General features: G+C 37.7%; 2 protein-coding genes across 8 annotated transcripts; both read left to right on the forward strand.

Annotated features, from left to right (window-relative positions):
• The first annotated feature begins 7,509 nt into the window (after nt 1–7,509).
• LOC133716995 (transcription factor MYB1-like) lies at nt 7,510–8,968 on the forward strand. Its single transcript, XM_062143616.1, has 3 exons — nt 7,510–7,639; nt 7,728–7,857; nt 8,354–8,968. The coding sequence occupies exons 1-3, from the start codon at nt 7,525–7,527 to the stop codon at nt 8,814–8,816; spliced, it is 708 nt and encodes a 235-aa protein (XP_061999600.1). The 5' UTR covers nt 7,510–7,524; the 3' UTR covers nt 8,817–8,968.
• A 4,263-nt stretch (nt 8,969–13,231) lies between these two features.
• Nucleotides 13,232–16,507, forward strand: LOC133716996 (uncharacterized). Of its 7 annotated transcripts, XR_009849363.1 has the most exons (7): nt 13,237–13,684; nt 13,918–14,134; nt 14,278–14,372; nt 15,133–15,237; nt 15,312–15,413; nt 15,511–15,558; nt 16,235–16,507. XR_009849363.1 is itself a non-coding variant. In XM_062143617.1 (5 exons), exons 1-5 carry the CDS (start codon nt 13,435–13,437, stop codon nt 16,304–16,306), a joined length of 567 nt encoding a protein of 188 aa, XP_061999601.1. In that variant the 5' UTR covers nt 13,237–13,434; the 3' UTR covers nt 16,307–16,507. The 7 variants fall into 7 exon arrangements, 1 of the variants encoding a protein (XP_061999601.1); XR_009849362.1 differs by having other exon boundaries at nt 13,236–13,684; nt 15,133–15,413; XR_009849364.1 differs by lacking the exon at nt 15,133–15,237 and having other exon boundaries at nt 13,236–13,684; nt 14,035–14,134; nt 15,238–15,413.
• Nucleotides 16,508–26,159: the final 9,652 nt, after the last annotated feature.

Below are 26,159 nucleotides of genomic sequence, written 5' to 3' on the forward strand. Positions count from 1 at the left end.
AAATTAATACCGTATAATCTAGCTTATTTCATTTATAAAGAAAAACAATACTACGATTAAATGGCTTCCATTAATCTAGCACCATTATCATGCTCTCCTACAAAACCGTTAAGTGTGAAGTTTTGTCACAAAATTAATGGGTAATAATTTTAAACATAGGATAAATATAAAGGGAAAGGGTGGTGCTATTCGCACACCCATTGTCTCTATTCACACACCCCCTCTATTTATCTATTACTTTAATTTAATTTTTTTTTACAAATTACCCTAACTACCCTTCCTTGCAATTTTTTTTTTTTATATGACAAGTCGATCATCCCAAAATCCTAAACCCTTATTTTCCTGCAGACAGAGAACTTCAAAACTATTTACGATTTTCTTTTTTCTTTTCCATCAAAAACTTCTCTAGCATAGTCATTCTATCTCTTTAACGTGATGCTTTGAAGTTTAATTATGGCAGAATAAGCCACTTTAGACCCATCTTTGGAAAAAAAATTTACATCTGATTTGCAATTGAGACATGGAATAAAAATATGAAGGGAAAATTACTAGTCCCCCCTTTAACTTTTGGTGCGTCAACAGTTCAGTCCCTGTTATTCCAATTTTAACAGATAACTCCCCAAACATTCAAATTTCACACAATTTGATCCAAAATTACCATTTTACCCCTCACTTATTTTTTTTTGTTTTTTGTTTTTTATTCTTCTCTCTCTCTCTTTTATACATATGTATATATATATGTGTGTGTGTGTGTGTGTGTGTGTGTGTGTGTATATTTTTTATTCTTCTCTCTCTCTTTATATATATATATATATATATATATATATATATATATATATATATATATATATATATATATATATATATATGTATGTATGTATACATATATATCTAATGTGTTTATGTATTTGGTAAGTCTATATACTATGTTTATGTTTCATATTATAAAAAAAATTCACAACTTTTATATATCTAATGTGTGTGTGTGTGTGTGTGTGTGTATGTATATGTATATGTAGATATATAAATATATGTATATAATTTTATACATATATATATATATATATATATGTGTGTGTATGTATGTATGTATGTATGTATGTATGTATGTGTGTGTGTGTGTGTGTATTAGATATATAAAAAAAAAAGGAAGTGAGGGGTAAAATGCTCATTTTGGACCAAATTGTGTGAAATTTGAATGTGTGGGGAGTTATGTGTTAAAATTAGAATAGCAGGGACTGAACTGTCGAATCCTAAAAAGTATGGGGGGGGACCAGTAATTTCCCCAAATATGAATTTAGTGATTATTCAAGCCCCTTTGAATCTATCATTTCTGGTAAGATTCTAACTGAAATTATTTAGTGTATTTCAATCCATCGCTCTCCGCTAAAAAGATCAATTTCTCAGCGATTTGGTGGATTAAGAGCTTTAAATTTGTGCATTCTGTTCATCATAGCTTGATTTTGGTATGGCTTGCTTGCTAATGATGGTTTTGACTTGAGTTGATTGATAATTTTGAAATTATTGACACTTTGATTTCATTTTGACTTTAGTCATATCATCACTCTACAAAATGCTTTATGTCACTGGGAATGGTATCTTGAATAAACATTGCTTAATCAGATGTGAGAGGTTTTGGATCTCCTTTAGTTTATGTGATATGCTTATATCTTTCTTCAGTTTTGTATAGCAGTTATGATGACATACCTAAGAGCATCTTTAGCAGACTCTCTATTTTGGCTCCTTAGCTATTTTGGAGAGCATGTTTAGCTTTTTATCTATTTTAGCAGCTGCACCAGACTCCTAAGTGGCTCTCTAATATAACTTTTAGCTATCTCGCTCCTAAATATAGAGAGTGGAATGAGGCTCTCTATAATTTAAAACATTCATTTTAAGTTATTTTATGTAATTTATAAATACATTTAAACTATTTAATCTTCATTTAAAACATAATATAAATTTAAAACTAACTAAAGTAGAGAGCATTGATGCAAACGTAATTCTAAAGTGGCTAGCTAAAATAACTTTTTAGCTAATTTAGCTAAAATTTGACTAAAAAATAGCTAGCATTGCTAAAGATGCTCTAAATCCCAAAACTCAGTTACATCGTGTTTTTCATCTGAGCCCTAAACTTTGCCACACTAATTGCAAAACTTTTGACAAATTTCACTTCGTCCTGCCCGTCAGTTTTTTTTTTCTAATCAGCAATGACATTCACGAGAAAAATTGGTTTATTATATAATGATGTTTAATTCATGATTGACTTGCCAAATAGAAAAAAGAAAAAAAAAAAAAAAACATATTTACAAGAGAGGGTAGTTAGGGTAATTTGTAAAAAAAAAATTGTATTAAAGTAATGGAAAAATAGAAGGGGTGTGTGAATAGAGAAAATTGGTGTGTGAATAGCATCACCCTAGAGAAATTATATTAACATATCCCTAAATTTTTAATACATATCTCTCAGATTTTTTTTGCCAAAATTTTCTCCACATTTTGGTCAATGTATTTAGATCAATGTTATGAAATTTTCTCCACATTTTGCTTGTTTTTGTCTTTGGACATCTTGTCGCCAAGCATGTGAAGATAGAAGTTATGTTTTTTCTTGCTAAGTTGAGTGAAATTTGAAAATTTACAAAAATATGAGATGTGTATTAAATCATTGCATGGGATGTGTAAATAAAATTACTCAAATACGTATAGCTCTATAAAGAAGAAGAAGAAGAAGGAAAAACAAAAGCTCAAGTTCTTATAACCCAAATGACCTAGCTCTGCTATAGAGTTTACTCGGCAGCGACGGTCTTTAGGTTTACTCGACGGCGACGGTCTTCGACAAATTTTCCAAATCTGACCGGCAGCAGTGATTCCCCTTCATTTGTCTGGTTGGTTCGTGGACGTTGGTGGCGGGGGTGCTCTCCGGCGAGCCAATCTGTTTTTCCTTGCGGTCTTCTTCTCGATCCAATGGTCGTGTGACATAGGCTGATCCCGGTGCCGTCCCGTTTGGGTGTCAGTATGCAGGTGGATCGATTTGAATGTGGTCGGAACCGATGGGGGACGTCGGGGATGGTTTGTTGGAAAGACCCGATTTAGGGTGTCTGAAGCGGCTTTAAAGCGTGGATCGGTGGTGGTGGATCGTGCGGAGGTTCCGTCGACAGTGCTTGCAAAACTTTGGCACTAGGCATGGGCTGCACTTGAGAGAGATATCGGCGGCGGTGGTTTTGGTGGCTGGACTGCGGTGAGGGAGGCCGAAGATGGGGTCCGTGATTGGGCTGCCTTGGCTTCCTGCTAGGCCGACTGTCTTTGGGCTCCTTGTTTTGGGCCCTCCCATCTAGGGCTTCACAAGGGTGGAGGTGAAAGTGGGCTAGTCTTCAACGGTCTGACAGGGGAGCTAACTCCAACTAGGCTAACTTTGGTCTATATCTTTAGTGTGGGTTTAGCTGGAATGGGGATCTAGTGGCCACTTACTGTTTAAATTTTGTTTAGGTCGCAAAGATCAAATGATTGGTTGGTAACTTCATTAAACTCCTTCTAAGCATCTAGGTATTTTTTTTTAAAGTGGGTGTACTCTGGGTATGCTGGGTTTTATTTGTTTAAGAATAGAATTTTGTATGTTCTAAAGGACGGCTCTTTACTATCGACTCCATAGGGGTGTATCGTTTGATACTGCTTGATGAATTATAAAACCGGATTGACCTCTTTCGATTCACCAAAAAAAAAAAAAAAGGTGTAGGGCCCACACATATGTGCGGTAAATAAATTGTTGTATTCTTTGTCATATGCGAGAGTAATTCGTGCCTATCGAGCTATGGTTTCGAGCGAGCCAGCCAGCCAAGCTGAACAGTCGGGACGTGTACTGATCTAGATTGCTAACAAGCTTTTGGTTTTGAAAGGTGACAGCAACACAAGTTATGGCTGATGGCAATCAAGTCATCAAGAACTATCAATTCCAGAGTCTAACAGTGCATTCATGTGAACTGTCTGCAAAGAAAAATAAACTTGATAATGACCTTCACCTACTTAACGTATGCATATACACCTCAAAACATGACAAACAGCATCAATATCTCTTTTTCCAGTTTATTATAATTTTTTTAAAACAGTTTGTCCCCGTGTATTGAAGAAGGAGAAAGAAGTCTAGTAGGGCGTGGTCAGTGCCACAGACTATGATCAATGCACGGTCCCAAGAGATCACCAAATTTTTAAATCACTAGTTGCTTTTCTAGAAGTGGAATTGAATTTAAGCATGCGATTTGACTAGTTATGCTTAACTTTGATCATCAAATTTGAGCACAATTCTTGGCTCCGCCGAAGACGCCTGTTAACGGAGGGGCACTTACGTCAATTCCACGTCCATGGTAAATGAGTTTTAACTAAGCCACCTCCCTCTCACGTGCCCTTCAATGGGCTTCATCTTCTTCGATCGGATTTATCCGTGGTCTCTGCAACCTTGCTCGGAAGAGGACCACTGGATATAAAAAACCCAGCCAAAGCAACTAGTACGTGGCTCGAACCTGGAAAAGCCACCACATCATTTACGTGCCCTTACCACCGCGTCAATGCTTGTGGCTGGTTCTGATTTCCTTCAATCATTTATAATTTGTTGACTGGTATCATAAGACAAGCCGGAAAAGCCATTGCCACCGAGCTAGTTTCTCCCATCAAGACTTGTTTGAACAAATTCAAAGCCTCTTTATTAAAACTTGCACCACCACCCACATCTTGGTTTTATGCTTCGAGACAGTTGAGAAGGCTCGAGCTAAGCTGCAGTGAGGTTTTGATTATGTATAGTCTAGCCTAGGAGGCTTGTCTGTTCGCACACCATCTGAGATTGTGAGTTTGAAAACTATCTGATAACATCAATGTTTCATATAGTCTATCTCATCGATTTGTTATGTACTTATGCATGACTTTATTTGATTTGTGATACAGAGAAAGAAGAAAAGGTTGGTGGGCATCAAGAATTCTTGTTCACGATCCTCAACAAGAATGCAGGCCCGGGTCAAGAACTGGATCACCGGGCTGATCAGAACTCCTCCCAGAACTTCTCGTTCTCTCTAATCTCCTCCTCAGTTGGGTTTTCTTTCTTCTCCATAATCGGGTTGGAGATTCTTGTCCACTTCTGGAGTGTGTCTGTAATCGGGTAGGTTCTTCGCATTCCTAGAAGAACTGCTCCAGCATCTGGGTGTAGTGCTCAGGCTTCTCAGGCTCGGATTTGAAGGGGTTCGAGAGGCTAAAGGAGGCGAATTGGGGGGTCGGGGTTTTGGGAAGAATGAGTCGGCGAGGGAGAGGAGGTTGATGGGTACGTGGGAGTGGGTTTGGGGGTTTTCGGAACCAGCCCTTAACAAGAGTTTATTAGAAATGATCCTCTCATCGTGCTCTACGTCTTGCATTGATTGGTTTTCAAATTTGGTTGAAGTTTGGAAGAATTGGTATTTGGAGTGGTTTCGGCCACCGCCGAAATACCTTTTCACGGCGGCTCCTTTCTTCGCTTTCATAAGATATTTTGACAATCTTCATGAATTTTGACTCACCATCTTGATTGGGAAAAATTGGTAATTGGCTTCTATACATCTTGATCACATCAGGCAGATTAGGAATGACAAAAAGTTGTTAATCAGATTATTCAGATGGGAAGAAACCGGTTCCATGGAAGTCTTGGAATTCGAAACTTGACAGCAACATCTGTAGCCCCAGTAAAGAAACCTGATGCGTAACGGAGTAATTTTACTGATAACAGTCGTTATCTGTGGAATTACATCACTGCCCTCCTCTTTCAAAACTTGTGGACAGGAACGACCCACGCATCCAGGCCCCACTTCGGCGCAGCGTACGCCCGGCATAGCCCAGACGCCCTGCTTTCTCTGATTTTCTCTTCGCGTGGATACCACAGATGCACGTCTCAACCTAGCTGTTGTAGTTGTTGTATTATGTGAAGGTATTTATGTAGAGTACGTCTGATTCTCTTTTATGGAATCAATCAGACTGCGTCTGCAGGTGTCTTGCATACTACCATACCACGTTGTGTTTTCATCATGGGGTTGGTTTGTATAACCTTTATGGAAAGATTTGCTTCATGCTCCAATACTCATGGAATGTGGTAGAAGACCTCGCCTCGTGCAGAAAATTACCGGTTTATATATGGTGTAGGTAGAGCTAGTAAAAGATTGAAGATTACCGAAAAGAAAATTAAGTTACCACAATAACAATATTACACATGTAAATATGTGTCTATATATATATATATATATATTTTTTTTTTTTTGAGGTAGTTATATATACATTTATTAGCCAATTGAAATGGCAAGATACCGGAAAAACTTAAAAGTTGAGTTTTATAACTTTATGTTACATAATATCAAAATGACGAAGAGACGAATGACACCTGTGATTAGGAACAACTGTTTTACAAAATAAAGTTAATTTAGGCTAAGTTTTCATAAGAGTTGAGATTAGGTAAGGCTATGGTACGTTAATATTTCTCATATATCAACTATTTTTATCATTTTGAGGACTCATTTTATCACTTTAATGACTCTTTTTACCACTTGAGGACTCATGTGGTAACTAAAAAAATTTACCACTTTAAGGACTCGTGTTAGCACTTTGAGGACTAATATTACTATTTTGAGGACTCATTTTACCACTTTAAGATAATCGTATGCATGTCATACGTTAACACATTGTAGAATTTCTTAAAAGAATTTCATGATTTGGTTTTGTTTTCCCTGAAGCCTTTATAGTTTGAATAGATTTGGTTACATTGAAGGTACAAAGTTTCGGTTTTAATGGAAATTTTGATACTTTAAATTTGTAGATTTTATAAAAAATTTGGATGTCAATGAAAATTTCAATATATTTCGATCAATATTGGTACCCAAAAACTAGTTTCGAAGATATGTGAATATTGCTCAAATATTGGTATTATCAAATTAAAAATTTCGGCGAAAAAACTTAACAGTTCAAAGAAATTTAACTTCTTTATTCAAAAAAAAAAAAAATTCAACTTCTTGGTTACATTTATAAGCCAAATCATGCTTTATAATTTCATTCAATCATTCAGTAAATCAGAAAATCTAGAGTTTGTCTCGAACCGTCCTTGCATTTTAGGGTTTGGGGCTGGACATCACCTTGTTGCTTTCCACAATTGAAATTCTTGACTATGCATGTAACTGATATTTAGTTGAATTTTGTCAGCACTAACTAATTGAACTACTTCCTGATTTTGCATTCGAAACGCACTTGCAGAAGTCATGTTCAAAGTAACCAAGCTAACTACTAGTCTAGTACTACAAATTCAAATTGATTGACAAGACCTTAAACAACCGTGGAAGGCCGAAGGCTCATTATGTGCCCTTTTTTTTTTCTTTTCCTTTTTTGGTAAAGAAATTCAAATTAACTCTTATTTCACTTCGTGGATAGCAGAAATGCACGTTGCATGGTCTGAGATTACGTACATGTTTTTTATACCCTAGCCTATATATTTGGGTCGCTTGGTAGTCCGCAGACAGAGCAATTAGCTTAATTTTCATGGAGGGTTTCGGCGTGAGAAAAGGTGCATGGACTAAAGAGGAAGATGAACTTCTGAGACAGGTCATCGAAAAGCATGGAGAAGGAAAATGGCATCAGGTTCCTTTCAAAGCAGGTAATTTATTGATTAGTTAATATGTAAGATTACATGCTCCCACTAGGAGGACCAGACTGCCAAAATATGTTTACGTGTATACTTGCAGGCTTAAACAGATGCAGGAAGAGCTGTAGACTGAGGTGGCTAAATTATTTGAAGCCAAATATCAAGAGAGGGGAGTTTACAGTTGATGAAGTTGATATGATCATCAGACTTCATAAGCTTCTAGGAAACAGGTAATTAAAGCACCTGGTATACATGCATTTCAATTCTGCTTTCTCAGTTAAAGCACTGCGTTATTTCTTATTTTCTGGAATTCCAAAGCTAACTATATATTTGCAGATAAATTCCTTGAATAAATATCTCGGGTGGCCTTTTCAGCTACTTTTACGCTTTTAGCCCATCCTCCTTTCACATCATTTATATTGTACTTACTTAATTTAGTGTTGGGAACTCCGCTAGCTGATATGTAGCTGCTTATTATTGCCTAGTACTTATTCATGCCTGTGCACCAATCAAGTGGTAGTAAAGTAATTCTTGAGTAGAGTAATTCAAGTGGTAGTTGCATGTATCTCTGTTAATAAGGACAAATGTGAGTTTCTTAGCCAAACTTGAACGTATAATTCATTTATTATTTTGAAAATAATAATTTTTACCGAGTTTGTTCATTCCAAAATTCCCCAGCCACTTTGCATAAGTTTCTAAGGTGTTTCTTTTCTTTATGGTTGTAAGGTGGTCTTTAATTGCTGGAAGACTACCGGGAAGAACAGCCAACGATGTAAAGAACTATTGGAATACTTATCAACGGAAAAAGAATCAAAAGATGACTTCAGGCGCAAAAAAAATGAAAGATAAATCCCAAAAAAACACAATCGCCCCTTTGGTTGTAAGACCTCGACCACGAACCTTCATCAAAAGGTTGAATTTTTTGGGAAGAGATGCCAATTTAGAGCATATTCATTCAGAAGAGAATTCTTCCACTTCTTTACCAACAGCACCACCACAAACTCTAGAATTAGAGAATGTAATTGATTGGTGGAAAGTTGTATCTGAAGACAGTACAGGAAGCATTGATAGAACAACATGTTCTAGTCTTGGTTTAGAGGACGACTTCTTCACAAACTTCTGGGTTGAAGATATGGTACAATTGTCCAGTATAGATGGCCATGATCTAGTCAACAACTTCTACGCATGAGTGACATGAGCGACTTTTCTATGTCTTCCTATTCCATATTAGTATTTGCACTTTTTTTTTATTTGGTTTGTCGTGCATATCTGGTTGTACACTACTAATATATTTCCAATGCTGTATTTCGTTTTGACAAAAGATTGCGCAAGTAGACTTGCTGATGATAGATGTTGGACATGGTATCAAATATTTATTTTTAATAAATTTAATCAAACAAATAAATCAATTAAGCAAATAATATAAACACAAATTATATAAAGGAGAAAAGAATCAGAGAATCAAGGCACGGCACTGCATTCGCTGTCCTAAAGCCGTAGACGCTTCCCTACGTGCAAGTTATGACGATCGTATACAACTCAAAGATACAACGTCCCTTGAAGTCTCCCAGATGTTTAATCGGCTTCGCCTACTAACGGTAGACAGGGTACCAAGTGTTTATCGATTTCCCAATAAATAGGAAATATGAATGGAAAGAAGGAAGATAATGAGAGCAGTACAAAGGCGTGAACTCTTTATCTCAAGAGTTGAGTATTTATAGAACTCTTTATAACCCCCTGAAAATATATGACTATTCAATTTAAATAAATAATATTTAAATAATGATGATAGTTTTGAATCTGTTGAAGGAAACCCAAATTATGTGTGCCCAGGCAAACAAGATTACTTCTTCTAGTTGTAATATGATAGAATATTCTTGATCTCATAATCGGTATTTGATTAGGATTCCTTGTACTCCAAGATATTGTATATGTAATCCTTATATATAGAGAACTCTGTTATCAATGAAACTATCTACCATATATATATAGAGACTTCAATTATCAATGAAACTATCTCATCATTTTCCCGAATTCTCTTTTCTTTAAACAAGTTATCAGCACGAAGCCCTAACCCTGATTCAATAGCCAAAAACATCAAAAAATTTCAAAAACTCAATCTTGGTTAGCCTCGCAGTCCCCAACACGCCGCTAGCCTCGCAGTGCCCTCAGTGTGCAAAGTACTAATCTATACACTTTATGTAATCTTCAAGAACTACGAGAGATATGATTCAATTAGGGCATGCATGTCGGTCAGTGCACGGTTCAAAATACTAGCAAATGCGGCCGCGCGATGCGGAGGGTTTAATTTGTTTTTTTCCTGAATTTTAAACGTAATAGATAATCCTCATATATTTTAGAACATATTCATCAATCATAACTGTATGTATAGAGTCAAATAGAGACTATTGAACAGATGGTTGCTCGGGTAACTATTATACATCAATAGTTTCTCTTCAAAAAAAATACATATCAAGAAATAGTTCATTGGCCATCTCAACTTCAACTTTAACAAATCCGCCATCACATTTCATAAATGTCATAGGTCAAAATTAGAACACAATACAATAGAAGGTAGTGCCATATACAATCGATGTTTTAAACAATAATCTCTTATTCTAACCAAGAGCCAAACATAGAGAACAACCCTTCCATAAAACTTAAAACTTGTGACTTATTCAAGAGTTCTTTGATAGGGGTACTGGCAGAAAATTTTGTGGTTTAAATCATTTCAACCAAGGTAGCAGGAAAAGGGCTCTAGAGGGCTAGAGATGACATATGTTGGTTGCTAAATCTATAAAACTGAAAGAGCAGATTGACTGTTATATTTAGCATGAATTCAAGGGCAAAATAATCCTCTCACTATTCATCAATAGTACCACATTTCATTTTACTTTAGTGTATATATACAAATTCAAGGGCAAAATGATCCTCTCACTATTCATTCAATAGGACCAAATTTGCTCACCTAAGGGACAGTTTTAAGGGACTGTGAGGGACAAATGTATCTCAGCCACATGTATTAAATATAAAAGCAGAAATTATAACAACTTGAAACTGTGCATTTATTTTCAGCCATCAAATTCACTTGTCCCTCACAATCCCTTAAAAACTGTCCCTTAGGTGAGCAGACCTTATAGGACCACATTTTACCATTCATTTAAGGGTAAGGAGGTAAAACAGCAGAGTATATGAGCGCAAAATGATCAAGTTACTATTCATTCAATGATAACTTTCCTCATTTTACTTTAGTATATATATATATACGTGTGTGTGTATGTTTATATATATATATATATATATATATATATGTATGTATGTATGTGTGTGTGGAAGTTCTCATACTTCTATATAGAATATGTGCATATATATTCTAAAAAACAAGTGACAACGGTTGACCAATTCGATCGGATTCGAAAATATAGTGAAATTTGCTATTTTTTTTACCACACTCGTAATTTATTGTAATAATCACATCCAACTGTCGGTTTTTTCATTTTATTTGAATTTATAGAGGTTGCTCTTTGGAGTGTATGATATATAAATATAGGTTTATAAGAGTAACTAAGTTTGACCTAGTTGATCGAATTCGAAACGAGAACTAAATTGACTGGATTTTTTACAACCACTATAAAACATTACAATCTCTCCATCGAGCGGTTGGTTTCTCCAAATTTATCTTCCACTCTATGGTTGCTTTATAATGGACCTCAACAATTTAAATGCAATGTATAAGTCATACAACTTTAAGAGACAAATTGGTATAGGCCAACGTATTTGTAATTAAAATTGAAATTTTTATCTTATGTCCATGCACATCCATTGACTGAATATTTATATACGTGATGTGAAAAAATAAGCACGTTTCGCGGTCGTCATGTCATCGGTCAACCAAGAAGACATACAAGTGACAACGATTGACCAATTCGATCGGATTCGAAAATATGGTGAAATTGGCTAAATTTTTTACCACACTCATAATTTATTGTAATAATCACATCCACCGGTCGGTTTTTTCATTTTATTTGAATTTATAGAGGTTTCTCTTTGGAGTGTATGATATATAAATATAGGTTTATAAGAGTAACTAAGTTTGACCTAGTTGATTGAATTCGAAACGAGAACTAAATTGGCTGGATTTTTTACAACCACCATAAAACATTACAATATCTCCATCAAGCGGTTGGTTTCTCCAAATTCATCTTCCACTTCATGGTTGCTTTAGAATGGACCTCAACAATTTAAATGCAATGTATAAGTCATACAACTTTAGGAGGCAAATTGGTATAGGCCAACGTATTTGTAATTAAAATTGAAAATTTTATGTTATGTCCACACACATCCATTGACTGAAAATTTACATACGTGATGTGAAAAAATAAGCACGTTTCGCAATCGTTATGTCATCGGTCAACCAAGAAGACATACAAGTGACAACGGTTGACCAATTCGATCGGATTCGAAAATATGGTGAAATTGGCTAAATTTTTTACCACACTCATAATTTATTGTAATAATCACATCCACCGGTCGGTTTTTTCATTTTATTTGAATTTATAGAGGTTGCTCTTTGGAGTGTATGATATATAAATATAGGTTTATAGGAGTAACTAAATTTGACCTAGTTGATCGAATTCGAAACGAGAATCAAATTAGCTGAATTTTTTACAATCACCATAAAACATTACAATCTCTCAATCGAGCGGTTGATTTCTCTAAATTCATTTTCCACTTCATGGTTGCTTTAGAATGAACGTCAACAATTTAAATGCAATATACAAGTCATACAACTTTTGGAGGCAAATTGATATAGGCAAACTTCTTTGTAATTAAAATTGAAATTTTTATCTTATGTCTACGCACATCCATCGATGGAATATTTACAGACGTGATGTGAAAAAATAAACACGTTTTGCGGTCGTCATGTCATCGGTCAACCAAGAAAACATATAAGTGACGATGGTTGACTAATTCGATCGGATTCGAAAATATGGTGAAATTGGCTAAATTTTTTACCACGCTCATAGTTTATTATAATAATCTCATCCAATTGTCGGTTTTCCCATTTTATTTAAGTTGATAGAGGTTTCTCTTTGGAGTGTATGATATATAAATATAAGTTTATAAAAAATATTTTCTTTAAAGATTTATTTGTAAATAAAGCCCGCAAGGCCTGCCCCAAAAAAGCCCGCAAGGCTTAGCCCGGCCCGGCCCGAAAAAGCCCGCGAGGCCCGCATTAAATGGATGGGCTTGGATCCTTCAATTTACAAAAAAGCCCGGCCCGGCCCGTTGATGAGGCCTACCTTGGCCAACTGAAAATGAAAATACAGCCGACAACCCCTTCTCTTATACGACCTATCAATTACTTGAAAAAGGAAAAAACTTCGCTAACCAGCCCTGGTCTGCAAGAGCTGCCCATGATTCCCTACACTACTAAAAGGAATTGCATTCGCTTCGGAAAATTACGATGGAAAACTTTTCCATCGCAAAAAGTCAACTTTCGCGACGACATGTACTACGGTTATTTTTCCGTAGTATATTTGTTAGTTTCTGCGACGGATACAATGTTGCCGTCGTATAATTTTAAACCAATTGCAACTGTTTGGCCATGCCGTCGCATAAATTGTTAAGGGAAAAAAGAAAAACTTTTCTAGATCTAGACGCCACACACACTCTCCTCCTCCTCCTCTTCTCTTCTCTCTCTCTCTCTCTCTCTCTAGCTCTCTGCTCTTTTCGATCTTCTCTTCGATGGCCACCCCGACCTCAACCACCTCTCTTATTTCCTCTGTTAATCACTCTATAACGATATGGTGGTGGTGGAATCACTGGGGTGGCTGACAGAGTCGACCATAATGGCAAGAAGCACCGCGCCGTCGCCCACGTCGGAGCCTCTTAGATCATGGAGCTCAAAGCCAAGCTTTACTAGTCTCAAGAAGATTCCAAGAAGTCCAAAGACCTCGCAGACCCAGATGCCGAGTTCCACCTCGCTAAGTAGAAGATCACCGCACACGATGTCTTCTCCGCCAAGAACTCCTGCGTCGACGCTTGGGCTCACAGGTACTCAACTATCTATCTTATTGTCCAATTTTTGATATGGGTTTTGCTCTAATTTCCTTTATGGGCTGTTTAGGTGAAATTTGGATCGTTCTAGGTTAGGGTTTTGGGATCGGATTAGGATTAAATTTTGAATTGAGTTTTTAGGAAACTGCTCAGTGATAAAGATGAGGTTTTTGAGCTCTCTATGTTGGGAACCATGACTCATATCACAGTTAATCAATTTTTGGTCTCAGGGCTTAGAACATATAACAGTGGGTTAGCAATGGCATCCCCATACGCATTCACCCGTCTCAAGGAATTGAGACTTGGTCCGTTTTGGAATGAGCTGGATTCATTCCCTGCTTTTTCAGGTTCTACCACAACTTAAATCTTGCGGGAATACCGAAGTTGATAGGCGCCACTAAATCTGGTGGAAAACATGTTGAGTTTGTAAGCATTGATAGGTGTAAGGTACATGCTTGCATGCTTAATATGTGCTCTGAAGTCATTTCTTTGGTTTTAAGATGTTTTTCGGTAGATAAAGAGTACATTTTCTTAGCAAGAAGAAATCGTGTTTTCATTCTAATAGTTAGAGAAATGATTACATCTTATAGGAGGAGAACGGAGGCCCCTACAAGGCATCAATTCCATTGATTCAGGCCACAACCCAGAAGCAGATGTTTTACTTGCTTATGAGATGAATGGAGAGGTAAGTTGAATCCTACAGTTATGCCATTTGTTCAGCTTTGCTTATCAATCACATGTTTCTGTTTTATTGCATAAGTATTTGGTTATGTACTTGGTGCATTTTGGTCGGCCTTGTAAATTTTTACTTTGTCTCCTTTTCATTTCTGCCCAGTAGATCCTCTAGTGATCAATTTTTTGGCACATGGCATCAGGATATCAGTCTCACATTGGGTTTTGTTTTATATTCTCTTATCATGTGAAGACCCTAAACAGGGATCAAGGGTATCCATTGCATGTGGTTGTACCTGGTGTTATTGGTGCCCGATCTATTAAATGGCTTGATTCTATTAATGTCATTGCAGAGGATGTAAGGTTGGATTCTTCAGTCTATTATTCATAGTAATCTTTTATTATGAATAATAGACTGAAGAATCCACAAGCCCAGAATGAAAATAGAAGTTCAACATTAGAGTTCTATTGAGATCAGCTAGAGAGATTAAATGCTTTCACAGCTAGTGGAGTTATCATAATCGATTAAGGATTTAGAAAATTAGTCAGTCTAGGTAATTGAATTTTGTCAACAATATTCTTGCTGTGAGTTGAGTAATATCTTCTTGTTGTTTATCGTTGATCGAATTATAGCTTCACTTAGTGTGATTTTACTTTGTGATCTTTGGACTAAGGCACAATTATTCCAAACAAACATTAACATGAGTCATTGTATTTTAACATGAGTCATTTACGTGCACGCCATTTTCTCTTTTCTTTCCTTTTCTTTTTAGGGATGGGAGATCAAACTAGAACATGGGTATGGCCTGTGGCCCTTGCAATGGGCCATTCTTTGATTGGATATACCTAATTAAGTGAAATTGCATCCTTCCTGCCAGGTTGATTGAATACCTAAATAGTACTAGTCAAGACGTATGGAACAACATACCTAAAATGGCTAAAAACCTTGCAGGGCTTCTTTATGCAAAAAGACTACAAAATGTTTCCACCTTTAGTAAACTGGGATAACATTAATTGGTCCACCAGGAGGCCACAAATGGATTTTCCTGTCCAGGTATGGAAAGCCGATCTTACCTTTTGTGGAATTGCCATGAATTTTCTCAATTACAGTCTGTTCTATTTGGCTGACATAGGATATTGCTGATTGACAGTGTGTAATTTGTTCTTTAGAGGATGTGAATGTTGTAAAGCCTGGAAAGGTTAGTTCTATTTGCAAACTTCAATATTTTCCTTCTCTTTATGCAATTGAATATATCTATTGTTTACTTCACATTATGGCATGCACAAAGACCTGAATTGCTGCTGTTTTAGCTCCAAATTCCAATTCTATAAGTCTCTTTCAGCATGCATGGTGAAGGTCAAAGGTCTCTAGTGTTTTTACCTTCTCATAGCATAGAACTCTTATTTCGTGTGCGTGATTTGGCTGGTGCAAATCCCATAATATTAGTCATTACTAGGGTATTAAGCAGCTCATTGGTACTTATGTAACGTGACATTGGGTTGTGGAGGCCACTATAAAGAAACTTAAGTAAGATTTGTTTCCTTGGCCATGCTTTTACTTATGCATATAGTACCAATTTCCTTGGCAGTGTTATGAGTGTTCGTTTGACAAGTTCAAAGTCTTTGGTTGGAGTAGCTGGAGTTGCATCAGAGATTCAAAAAAAGAAATACCTTCTTTTCTCAGTTTTATGAATGTGTGCATGTGTGAAATTTGTTAACCTGACTAAAGCCATTGATATCAATTAGTTAATTATAGCCAACAGAATAAATAGGATTACATATTGTCATTTTGTACTTTTTGTTCAATGAAATGGAATATGAATTTCTGTCATTTACATGCTTCAAACTGAGTTCTTTAGCTGTTTTTTGGTGCAGGGGCGGGACATGTATGTTATGGTGAGCTACTTGATGAGAATTCTGGAAGTTTACTTAGTACTGACTATGTAGTTTTGTCAAGTGAATTTAACACTTTTCAGAACCTGAAGAATTTTTTACTTAATGCCCCTGCTTTTGATAGTGTTGATAGTTTGGCCATTTTCTTCGATTTCTAATGAAGGTGTTGTAGTGTTGGCATGGATTGCTTTTGCTAATCTTTGTTTTTAAACAACTCTTGGCTGGTCTTAGAATTGTGATTGTTGGTTGGTTATAGATGATGGGTTTCATAATATTTTTCAAATTATGATATTTGCTGTAGATGGTAATAGCTATGCTACTATGGTGTGCAATTCACACCTTTTTTTTTTTTTTTTTTTTTTATAAACGAAATATTCTTTGCGACGGCAAAGTATCCGTCGCAACCAATCCACCCCACTTTTTTTTTTAAAATGAAATATCTTTTTGCGACGGCAAAGTACCCGTCGCAAATAGTTTAACCATTGCAACGGCAACAGTTTTCTGTCGCAAATACTTTTTGCAACGGAAATTTACCTTCGCAAATGGATTTTGTGACGCCACCTATTGCAACGCTGACATTTCCGTCGCAAAAGGCTCAATTTGCCGTCGCAAAAATTTTTTGCCGTCGCAAAATAGGTGTCGCAAAAGCAGTTGTTTTTAGTTGTGCTAATAACCAATCAGGACTGTACACATAAGATACCACATAGGATACCTTTTGTCTCTTCCTCTACTAAAAATTCCCTATTTACTTTCATGTTTTATTTTAGTAAAAAGAAAATTGACGGATCGTAGTGGGACCATAATACTGAATTTATTTATTCATTACATGTTACAACTATAAATCTAACCTCGATACTCAAAGATAAACAGTTAATTCACCAAAATCTATAATTGCACATTTAGATCGTATTTTGTCCAGATTGGATTTACTTGCAAACTGTCAAAGATTTGGTAAAGAGTTAGCAGAAGAGCAAGAAAAGTTGAGAAAAACAAAAGACTACCGAGCTAGACTCAGTAGAGAAACTCCAGAATACTGGGATAGAATTTTCTTAGTACAAAACATATTTATAGAATTGAGAAAAATATTGAAGAATTAAAGTTCATTCTTAAAGAGGAACAAAAACCTCTTGATTATTTGAGCATCGGTTAGATCCACAGTCCACTGGTATCAGAGCTTGCTGAAAAGCTCAAAAAGTGAATCCCCAATGGGGACAATGTCTGAATTATTATTAGAGAAATTAAATTCTCTACTAAAATCTTCTGATGAGAAACATCAGAACCTGATACAAGAAGTATCTAGATGTTATGATCATCTAGAAAAAATACCAGATATAATCTCCCAATTGGAAAAATTGGAACAAGATGGATTATATCAAAGAACTTCCAAAAAAGGAAGAAGAATAGCTAACAAGTGTTAGTAGAAAAATCAATGAACAGCAAGAAATGCTGGATTCTATGAAAAATATATTGAAGGATAAGAAAACGCCTCCAGTAAAATCAAAGAAAGCTAATGGATTCAAACCATTAGAAAAACCTGAGAAGAATCATGTTCCAAACATGATTTTTCTAGAACCTTCTACTAGTCTAACTAATATAAGATATGAAAAACCAAACCACTTGGTATCTAGAAATGTCAAGATGATGAGTATCTTTGGAAAAAAGAAAGGAGTACAACTCCTAAATGTAGAAGAATTCGAATACAATGACATTGAACAGGTGGTAAAAAACTCTGCGATTCCAAAATTAGATTTCAAGCAAATCTATAAAAAAGGAAAGTTTGAACTGATGGACAGCCATCATTTCAAATTATTGGAATTTACAACTCCTTCTACAAAAGAGAAACAGATCTTTTAATGATCACTCCTCAAGAAGTTGCCAGAGCAAAGGCAAAGAATTACCAATTTATGCACATTGGAGCAGTCCAAGTTGGCATAAAATTACTTACCCGAGAAGGCATAAACTGTTCAATTCTATGTGTCTTACAAGACAATAGACTAACAGATTTTCAAGGTAGTCTGCTGGGAACACTTGAAGCATCTTTATGAAATCAAGTGACTTATTTCAACTATTTCCCAAACTTCTCAACAAGCTTGAAAGATGCGGCTCACTGTCTAAGATTGAGAGTCAAGACATATGGCATATCAATGAAAGAAAATATGCAAAAACTTACAATAGTATACAGGATATACTATAAACTGATGAGTACCACAGTAGAACCTAAGACAAGGATATCAAATATCCCAGGTCTTACTATTGGATTCCTCACCAGTCAGAAGAACCATTCACAACAAATCCATACGGTTACTTGGAATGAAGTAACATTTCCTATTGAATGGAAATTATCTGGTCCGAAGAAACCACGAGAAAGTGCCAAAGCGGCAATATATGAAAACAGAAAGACTAGAGATATTAGTCTAAAATTTGACGATCACAGAAAAAGTGACGTATGTCCTGAAAATATCAGGATAAATAAAAATCTTCTCAGAAGAAGCTACATCACTAGAGAAGCTAGTGTAAGTGGTACCAAATTCACTGTTGAAGAACCAACAGATCCTATTACTGAAGAAGAATTAGAAACTGATCTAAATAGACCAGTAAAAATGCTTAGAGCAAAAAAGCTCTATGAAATCTATGATGAAGCTGAATCTTGCGAAAATACTGAACGATTAGAACAACTAATTGAAGAAATGAAAAATTTCAAAACAGGAAAGGTAAGAAAAGTCCTTCCTTATCAAGATATAGAAATGGAAGATGGAGAAAGCTCCAATTCCAAGACTTTCATCATCAGAGAAAAAGAAAAATTGAAACTCCCTATACAGAAAGCTCCTACAGGCAGAAAAGAAGAAAGAAATTTTCAAAGATTTGTTCCAGAAGACAATATGCCTAGGGTTCCAATCACAATTTATGGTATGTGGCTAAATCTAGACAAAGTTTTAGATAAAAGAAAAACTATTGACCAATGGGTAGACAGCCTTATGATGGCTTCTGCTCTTACCCTTAGAAAGTTTGAAGCACCAGATCTTCAGGTGTACTATGAAACTACTCTCACTGGAGTAGCCAAAAAATACTATTTGTCTTCCAAAGAGACTGCCAGAGGAAGAGACTGGCTAGAAAAAAAATGAAAATTCAAAATCTCCGTATGATTTTGCAGTACTCCTGTACGATCAATTCTGTGGAGATCTCTCAAATTTGAGTGAAAAAGCCAAAGAAACGGCCAAATCAAATATCTATGCTCTCAAAATTTGTGACATGAGATATTTTGAAGAATACCTGAATGAATTCCAGGAATACTATTGTACAATAGGTGAACTAGAGAATACTGATCTTAGTAAACCTGTTATACAGAAAACTTCCTGAACCATGGAGAACAGCTGTAAGAGAAAGCATAGCTGAAAAACCAATTGAAAGATTTTTAGTTGGAGGAATTGCCGATAGAATCAGGCAATTACTAAAAGAGCAATGCAAAGCAAATCTTAGAGCCAAAATGGCCAAGAAACAACTCAAAGGAGTTGAAAACTTCTGTTATGGAATACTGGATATACATACCAACTGGGGATGTCATGAATCCAAATTCCGTAAGAAAAAAGAAAAATATTTCTCAAAACGGTTCAGAAAGAGTAATAAGAAAAAGGATTGGAAATTTAAGAAAAGTTCCAACTTCAAGAAACAACAGGATGAAGATCCAAAGAAGAAATTCTTCAAGAAAAAGAAGAATCATCAAACCAGCCATCAGAATAAACAACCAGGCAAGAAAGCTTGCAGATGCTGGTTATGCAAAGCTGAAGGGCATTATGCTAATGAATGTCCAGAAAAAAGCAAAAGAACTATAAAAGCTTTATTTGAAGAATACGAGTCTGTGGTAGAAACAACAAATATGAAGGGTTACAAAATAGCCTATTCTGATGAAGAAGATGACAGGTCAGTTTACTCTGCCTGGTCAGAAGAATCCTCATCTGATTCTGAAATAGATTCTGAAGTAGAATACTTAGAATCTAGACAGATGAATGTTCTTAAAATAAAAAATTGGGAAGAAAGTAAGACAGAAGAAATAATGTCTTCATATCAGGTTATTCATGTGTGACTACTGCTTATGTCATGAAAAGAATGGACTTCCTATGTTTAGTGAAGAGTCAAAAAAGATCTATCACAAAGAATGCTTCATAGCTGAAGCAAGAAGAAAAACCAAGAATGGCCTTATCAGCCAATTGGTAGATCAAGAATATGAAGAATATTTCTCTGAACAAAAAGAGAAAAAAATAGAAACTTTGTTCCAAGAAATTATGGATTCCTTTTCCTCAGAAATAAAGTGTGGCATCCCGTAGGAGGGGTCCCACAACTCCGCGACCCCGAGCCAATGAGAAACCGACATGTCACCAATGACATCCCGATAACTCATCAACCCGAAAGCGCAAGGCCTTTTGGGTTTAGGTTGTTGGTTTACAAAACATTTTCTTGGACAAATCATTCTAGCAACCGATCAGTATATTTTCAAAAGCGGAATTTAAAATGGGCTGGGTTATAAGCTTTGGGCTTACAATTGGAGCCCAGCTTTCAAAGATAACAAATCACTAAGTAAATACAAGTATGAGAGACGCGCCCCAGGGTTACGGGTCTCCCGAAATTTTGTAAATAAGCGAGTAGTAAACAAATAAACAAATCAGTAAGAGAGTAAATAAATAAGGGACTTCAAAACCCGATAAAGGACGAAGACCTTAATTTAACAAAGTCAAAGAGAAATACGCCAAGCCAGGCCATGTGCCTCCTCTGTACGCTCCCCGACCCCACGCTCGAGACCTGCACACTGTTGTAGGGGTGAGCTTTCGTCCTCGCATGCCCAATAAGGGTCGACCCTGCCATAACAAGAAAAACTCAGTCTAGGCAAGTGCCCAAGCTGGCCTATATGTGGCTCCGCCCCTGACCGCCGGTACTAAGATTGATGTCAAGGAGGGCTTGATGACCATGATCGTTCATGATACTACCATTGCTTTTAGAATCTTTGATGCAATGAGTAAGCCATCAAATGCCTATGATTGTATCCGGATTGATGTTTTAGATGGTATTGACAAGATGGTGGAGAAAACTTTCATTGAAAATGCATCTCAAGATCCATTGGAGATATGTTTGCATCATAATGGTATAGAAAGTAATATACTTGAAAATATTTACTACATAGTATTGTGCACGTTTATCGAAATTACTTTAAAAGAGGCAACCACAAACATTTGTTCTCTTTTATAAAAACATATGCAGTATGCTAAAAACAACCTGAGCTCAGAGATTCTCACCTGCAGGATTTCCAACTCACCTGTAACCGAAACCCTGGTTTTCTGTACCCGACGAACTAGGCCAACTGCCGATCATAGCCAAATCCATCAATATATTCCATTCACTTTTCCTTACAGGCTATGGGCAGCGAGAGTGTCCATTTACTGGCCCAATGCCATATGACGTCAAGACGATTAGCGTGACCAACTCGTAGGTCGAATGACCACGTTACTTTGGGGTGTTATTTTCCCAAATCTCATAACCACTCGGCTTGATGGCCGATACTCATGAGACTGGGGGGGGGGGCAATGTTTGGACCTGATTTTAGTAACTCCCATGTGTGTTGATTTGAGGGTTGATCAGAGAGGCATTGAGTCATTCGACCGGAATAAAAGTAGTGTTCAGCTATTCGGCCGAGATTAGAAGTTTTCGAGATGTATGGTTGAGATGGATGCACCGATGGAGGTTTGAGATTTTGGGTCAATTGACCCAAAATATGAAGAAAAACGGATCTCACAGACATAAAGTTAGACGGCCCGAGTCCACATGAGTAACTATACAATTGGGCTGCGAGGCAGAGTGGGGTAGTTCGGCCGAACCCAAGCAGTAACGTCTGCCGAAGAGTTCATTCAAGAAAGGAATCCTCGCAAGGAAGGAGTTCAAATCAATTATGGATTTCGATTGTGAAGATTTCAGATATCAGCCAAGTTAGGGTTTTATGAGACGAATCAATCCTAGAAGGAAGGAGAATCCTACTTCAATTCCACGTCTTGGAGGACAAGTTAGCTAGGGTTTTGACTTGTATATAGAGCACATTGTAACTCATTGTAAAAGGTCCTGCACCACACAAACGAATCAATATACAACTTTTACTCACAAACTTTTCTCTTGCTATCTCATAGGTACTTTGCTTTCGATTCAACTTTCATAACCTGTTTTCATTTCTAGTTTCTTAGTTTCAATTCAACTCTTTACATTTAAGCACTTTACTTTCTTGTTTATTTACTTTAGGATTAAATACTTGTTACTCCTCAAACTTTTGCCTGAAAAACAGTTTAGTCCCTCGCCTTTCAAATTAAACTGGATAGTCCTTATTCTCTCTAATTCTCACACAACAGGTCCAAAACAGGTCTAAAATGACTATAATACCCCCAAGATCCTTTTATTTTTATTTTTTTTCTCTCTTTTCTTTTTCTCTTTTTTATCTTTTTATTTTTAATCATTTTTTTAATTTAATTTTTTTTTTGCTTCTCTCTCCTGGTTTTCTTTTTTCTTTTCTCTCTCTCTCTCTCTCTTTTCTCTCTGCTATTTCCTTCTGGTTTGCAGATTGGTGGTTGACGCAGGTCGTGCGCGATCGGTGGTGTCCGGCGCGGGATCTGGATATTGGCCGGACGAGGGACGTGGTGGAGGAAGACGAACTGGAGAGGGAGAAAAACTGGAGACACCGGTCTGTCGGACTAGGAGGAGGATGATGCTGCAGGGATCGGTGCTGGGATGAGCTGCTGGGTGCAGGTCTGCAGCGGATGGTGGGCGGGCTGGTGCTAGGCTGCAGATCTGTTGGTGACCTGTGTGTGGCAGGCGGCAATGCTGGAGGCCGTGCTAGGATCTACACGCGGGGTGCTGGTGGCAGAAGGAAGAGGAACACTGGGGACTAGGCCAGTTTGGGAAGAACCGGTCTGTTGCAGATGTTGGGCGAAGGTGTGCGCAGGGCTGGAGGCTGGCAGGGAGGAGACCCGTGTGGAGGCAGAAGAGGCAGATGAGGGTGAGAGATTGGGGGTTTAAGTGGTGGACTGGGAGTGGAGCTCGGTCCTGGTTGGAAATGGGATCGGAGCTGGAATTGGGGGGAGAGAGAGAGAGAGAGAGAGAGAGAGAAGCAAAAAAAAAATTAAATTAAAAAAATGATTAAAAATAAAAAGATAAAAAAGAGAAAAAGAAAAGAGAGAAAAAAAATAAAAATAAAAGGATCTTGGGGGTATTATAGTCATTTTAGACCTGTTTTGGACCTGTTGTGTGAGAATTAGAGAGAATAAGGACTATCCAGTTTAATTTGAAAGGCGAGGGACTAAACTGTTTTTCAGGCAAAAGTTTGAGGAGTAACAAGTATTTAATCCTTTACTTTATATGCACTTTACTTTTCACACCTAGGAGTAGTTCGTAACGTAGAATTATCATCCATTGATCTCTTTCGGCCGATCCGGATTGGATCAATGCGATTCGCTGTTCACACACATATCATCTCACAACGCTTTGACAACTGAGTCCACTTCACCTTCGTCTTCACCGTGATTTGCGAGTAACTTCACCCGATAGATCTCTCGCTTGTCACCTGAACCTTTGAGTTTACCCAGGAAGTGAACGTGATAGAAAATCCCGGTCAGGGTTGACGCCTAACCGAAGTCCTTGCAACAGAGGCATTGGAACCTAAAGGCCGAGAGGGTTCCTTCCTCGGCCTACAATCATTTGATAAGTAGTTAGATACAAGCGCAAATCAGATCTGAACCTCAGTCGGCCATTCGGCCGCGAGTTGGCACGCCCTCGCTATTTCAGAAGGACAATTCAACCACAGGTCCCTCGGCCCTAATTTCGGCCGAGACGATTTTGAGGAAAACAGAACTTCAATTCCCAAGAAATATTTCAAGTTAGCCAAATCTTTCATCTCAAATTCAGAAGATAACTGACCTTCTAACCTTTGAATCTCCTCTAAGTCATCACCTGTCACAACCATGTCATCAACATAAATAATCAAGGCAGTCGATCCCTTTACCATACTGATGTTTAAGGAACAAGGTGTGATCGGAATTGCTCTGCCGGTACCCAATTTTCTTCATGAACTTGGTAAACCGGCCAAACCAAGCTCTGTGAGACTGCTTCAAACCATAAAGAGACTTCTTCAATTTGCACACCACTTGCTCTTTAGAAGAAGTACCATAGCCCAGAGGCAAATCCATATAAACCTCTTCATGTAGATCACCGTGTAAGAATGCATTCTTAACATCAAACTGTTGCAAAGGCCAATGAAGATTAGCAGCTAATGAAAGAAGTACCCGAATTGTGTTAATTTTGGCCACTGGTGCAAACGTCTCATCGTAATCCACCCCATACTTCTGAGTATAGCCTTTAGCTACTAGTCTAGCCTTGTACCTGTCCACCGATCCATCCGAATTGTGCATCACGGTAAACACCCACCGACAACCAACTATCTTCTTTCCGGGTGGTAATGATACGAATTCCCACGTACAATTCTTGTCAAGAGCAACCATTTCAACTGCCATTGCTTACATCCACTTCTCATCCCGCATTGCATCCTGCACTTTACTAGGAAGAGACACAGAAGATAATTGATTCACAAAGGCAACATAAGGTTTAGACAGCCTATGGGTCGACACATAATTAGCAACAGGGTATTTAGCTTTTGCATTTAGAGTGGGTTCATAGCGTTTCGGGGGCTGACCACGGTTTGACCGACTAGGCATATGTTTGGTGGGAACACATGCTGACACAGAAGATGGATTAGACAAAAGAGAAGGAGAACATACCTCAGGTGACGATGGGGCAGGTGAGACCTTTGAAGGAGAAGGGGGATTGTTCAAGGCCACGGAATCAACAACACAATCTGTAACTGCTGCATCTCCGGCCGACTGGACGGAATCTGTCGGTGCTGCATCTCCGGCCGACTGGACGGGATCGGGGAGTGAACTACCCAGAGGCATAACCGCTGCCTCTTCGTCGCCGGCCAACAGGCCAGGTCCCAATGTGAACCACCGTTCCCGAAGCTCATCTCCGGCCGACCCGATACCAGGTCCAGATGCTCTTCGCCGGAGCGGGTTACCCAGGTCCCGATCCCCATCGCCGGGCGACCCAACGTGCCTCTCCCGGGTCGCGAGGTCCAAGTCAGACCCGATGTTCCTTCCCCGGGTCTCGAGGTCCAAAGCTTACTTGTGGTGGATGTGTTATGCGGTGGCTGGGGTTGTTATCAGTCAGTGGGTAGCTATCCTTGGAGTTGGGAACAGTCAGTGGGCAGCTGTCCTCTTGGTCACGTTCAGTGCCCAAATCCTCTTTGTCACGTTCAGTTCCCAAATCTTCTTTGTCACGTTCAGTAACCAAAGACTCCAGACTAGAGAACTCGGGTCGCCCATCTTGCCCACTGAACAAATCTTCATAGTAACAAGACTTCTCCCCCTGACGATGAGTCACAGGAGGTAAAAAATGACATGCATCTTCATTGAACGTAACGTCCATGGTGACATAAAATTTTTGGGATTGGGGATGATAACATTTGTAGCCTTTCTTATGGGAACCATACCTCACAAATACACACTTAAGGGCTCTAGCATCCAATTTTGACCTCTGATTCTTATACAGATGAACATAAGCAACACAACCAAAAACACGAGCAGAAAGGGTGTTAGAGGATGGAATAGAAACGTAGTGAGACAAAAACTTGAGTGGGACACGACCTTGAAGAGAGGTAGACGGAAGACGATTGATAAGATGTGAAGCACACAAAATGGCCTCTCCCCAAAGATACTTAGGCATGTTAGCACTAAGTAGAAGAGACCGAGCCATATCCAGAAGATGACGATTTTTCCGTTCAGACACTCCAGTTTGCTAAGGAGATTGTGGACATGAGGTTTGATGTATT

The sequence above is a fragment of the Rosa rugosa genome, chromosome 6, assembly GCF_958449725.1.
Source record: "Rosa rugosa chromosome 6, drRosRugo1.1, whole genome shotgun sequence".
Taxonomy (NCBI): domain Eukaryota; kingdom Viridiplantae; phylum Streptophyta; class Magnoliopsida; order Rosales; family Rosaceae; genus Rosa; species Rosa rugosa.

Excerpts from the sequence above, each read along its gene's own strand:
- LOC133716995 (XM_062143616.1), top strand. The coding sequence starts at position 7,525 with ATGGAGGGTTTCGGCGTGAGAAAAGGTGCATGGACTAAAGAGGAAGAT. Across the intron at positions 7,640-7,727 it reads TCAGGTTCCTTTCAAAGCAG|GCTTAAACAGATGCAGGAAG; the intron begins GTAATTTATTGA and ends GTATACTTGCAG. Across the intron at positions 7,858-8,353 it reads CATAAGCTTCTAGGAAACAG|GTGGTCTTTAATTGCTGGAA; the intron begins GTAATTAAAGCA and ends TATGGTTGTAAG.
- LOC133716996 (XM_062143617.1), top strand. The coding sequence starts at position 13,435 with ATGGTGGTGGTGGAATCACTGGGGTGGCTGACAGAGTCGACCATAATG. Across the intron at positions 13,685-14,277 it reads GTCGACGCTTGGGCTCACAG|GAGGAGAACGGAGGCCCCTA; the intron begins GTACTCAACTAT and ends TACATCTTATAG. Across the intron at positions 15,414-15,510 it reads AAATGGATTTTCCTGTCCAG|TGTGTAATTTGTTCTTTAGA; the intron begins GTATGGAAAGCC and ends GCTGATTGACAG.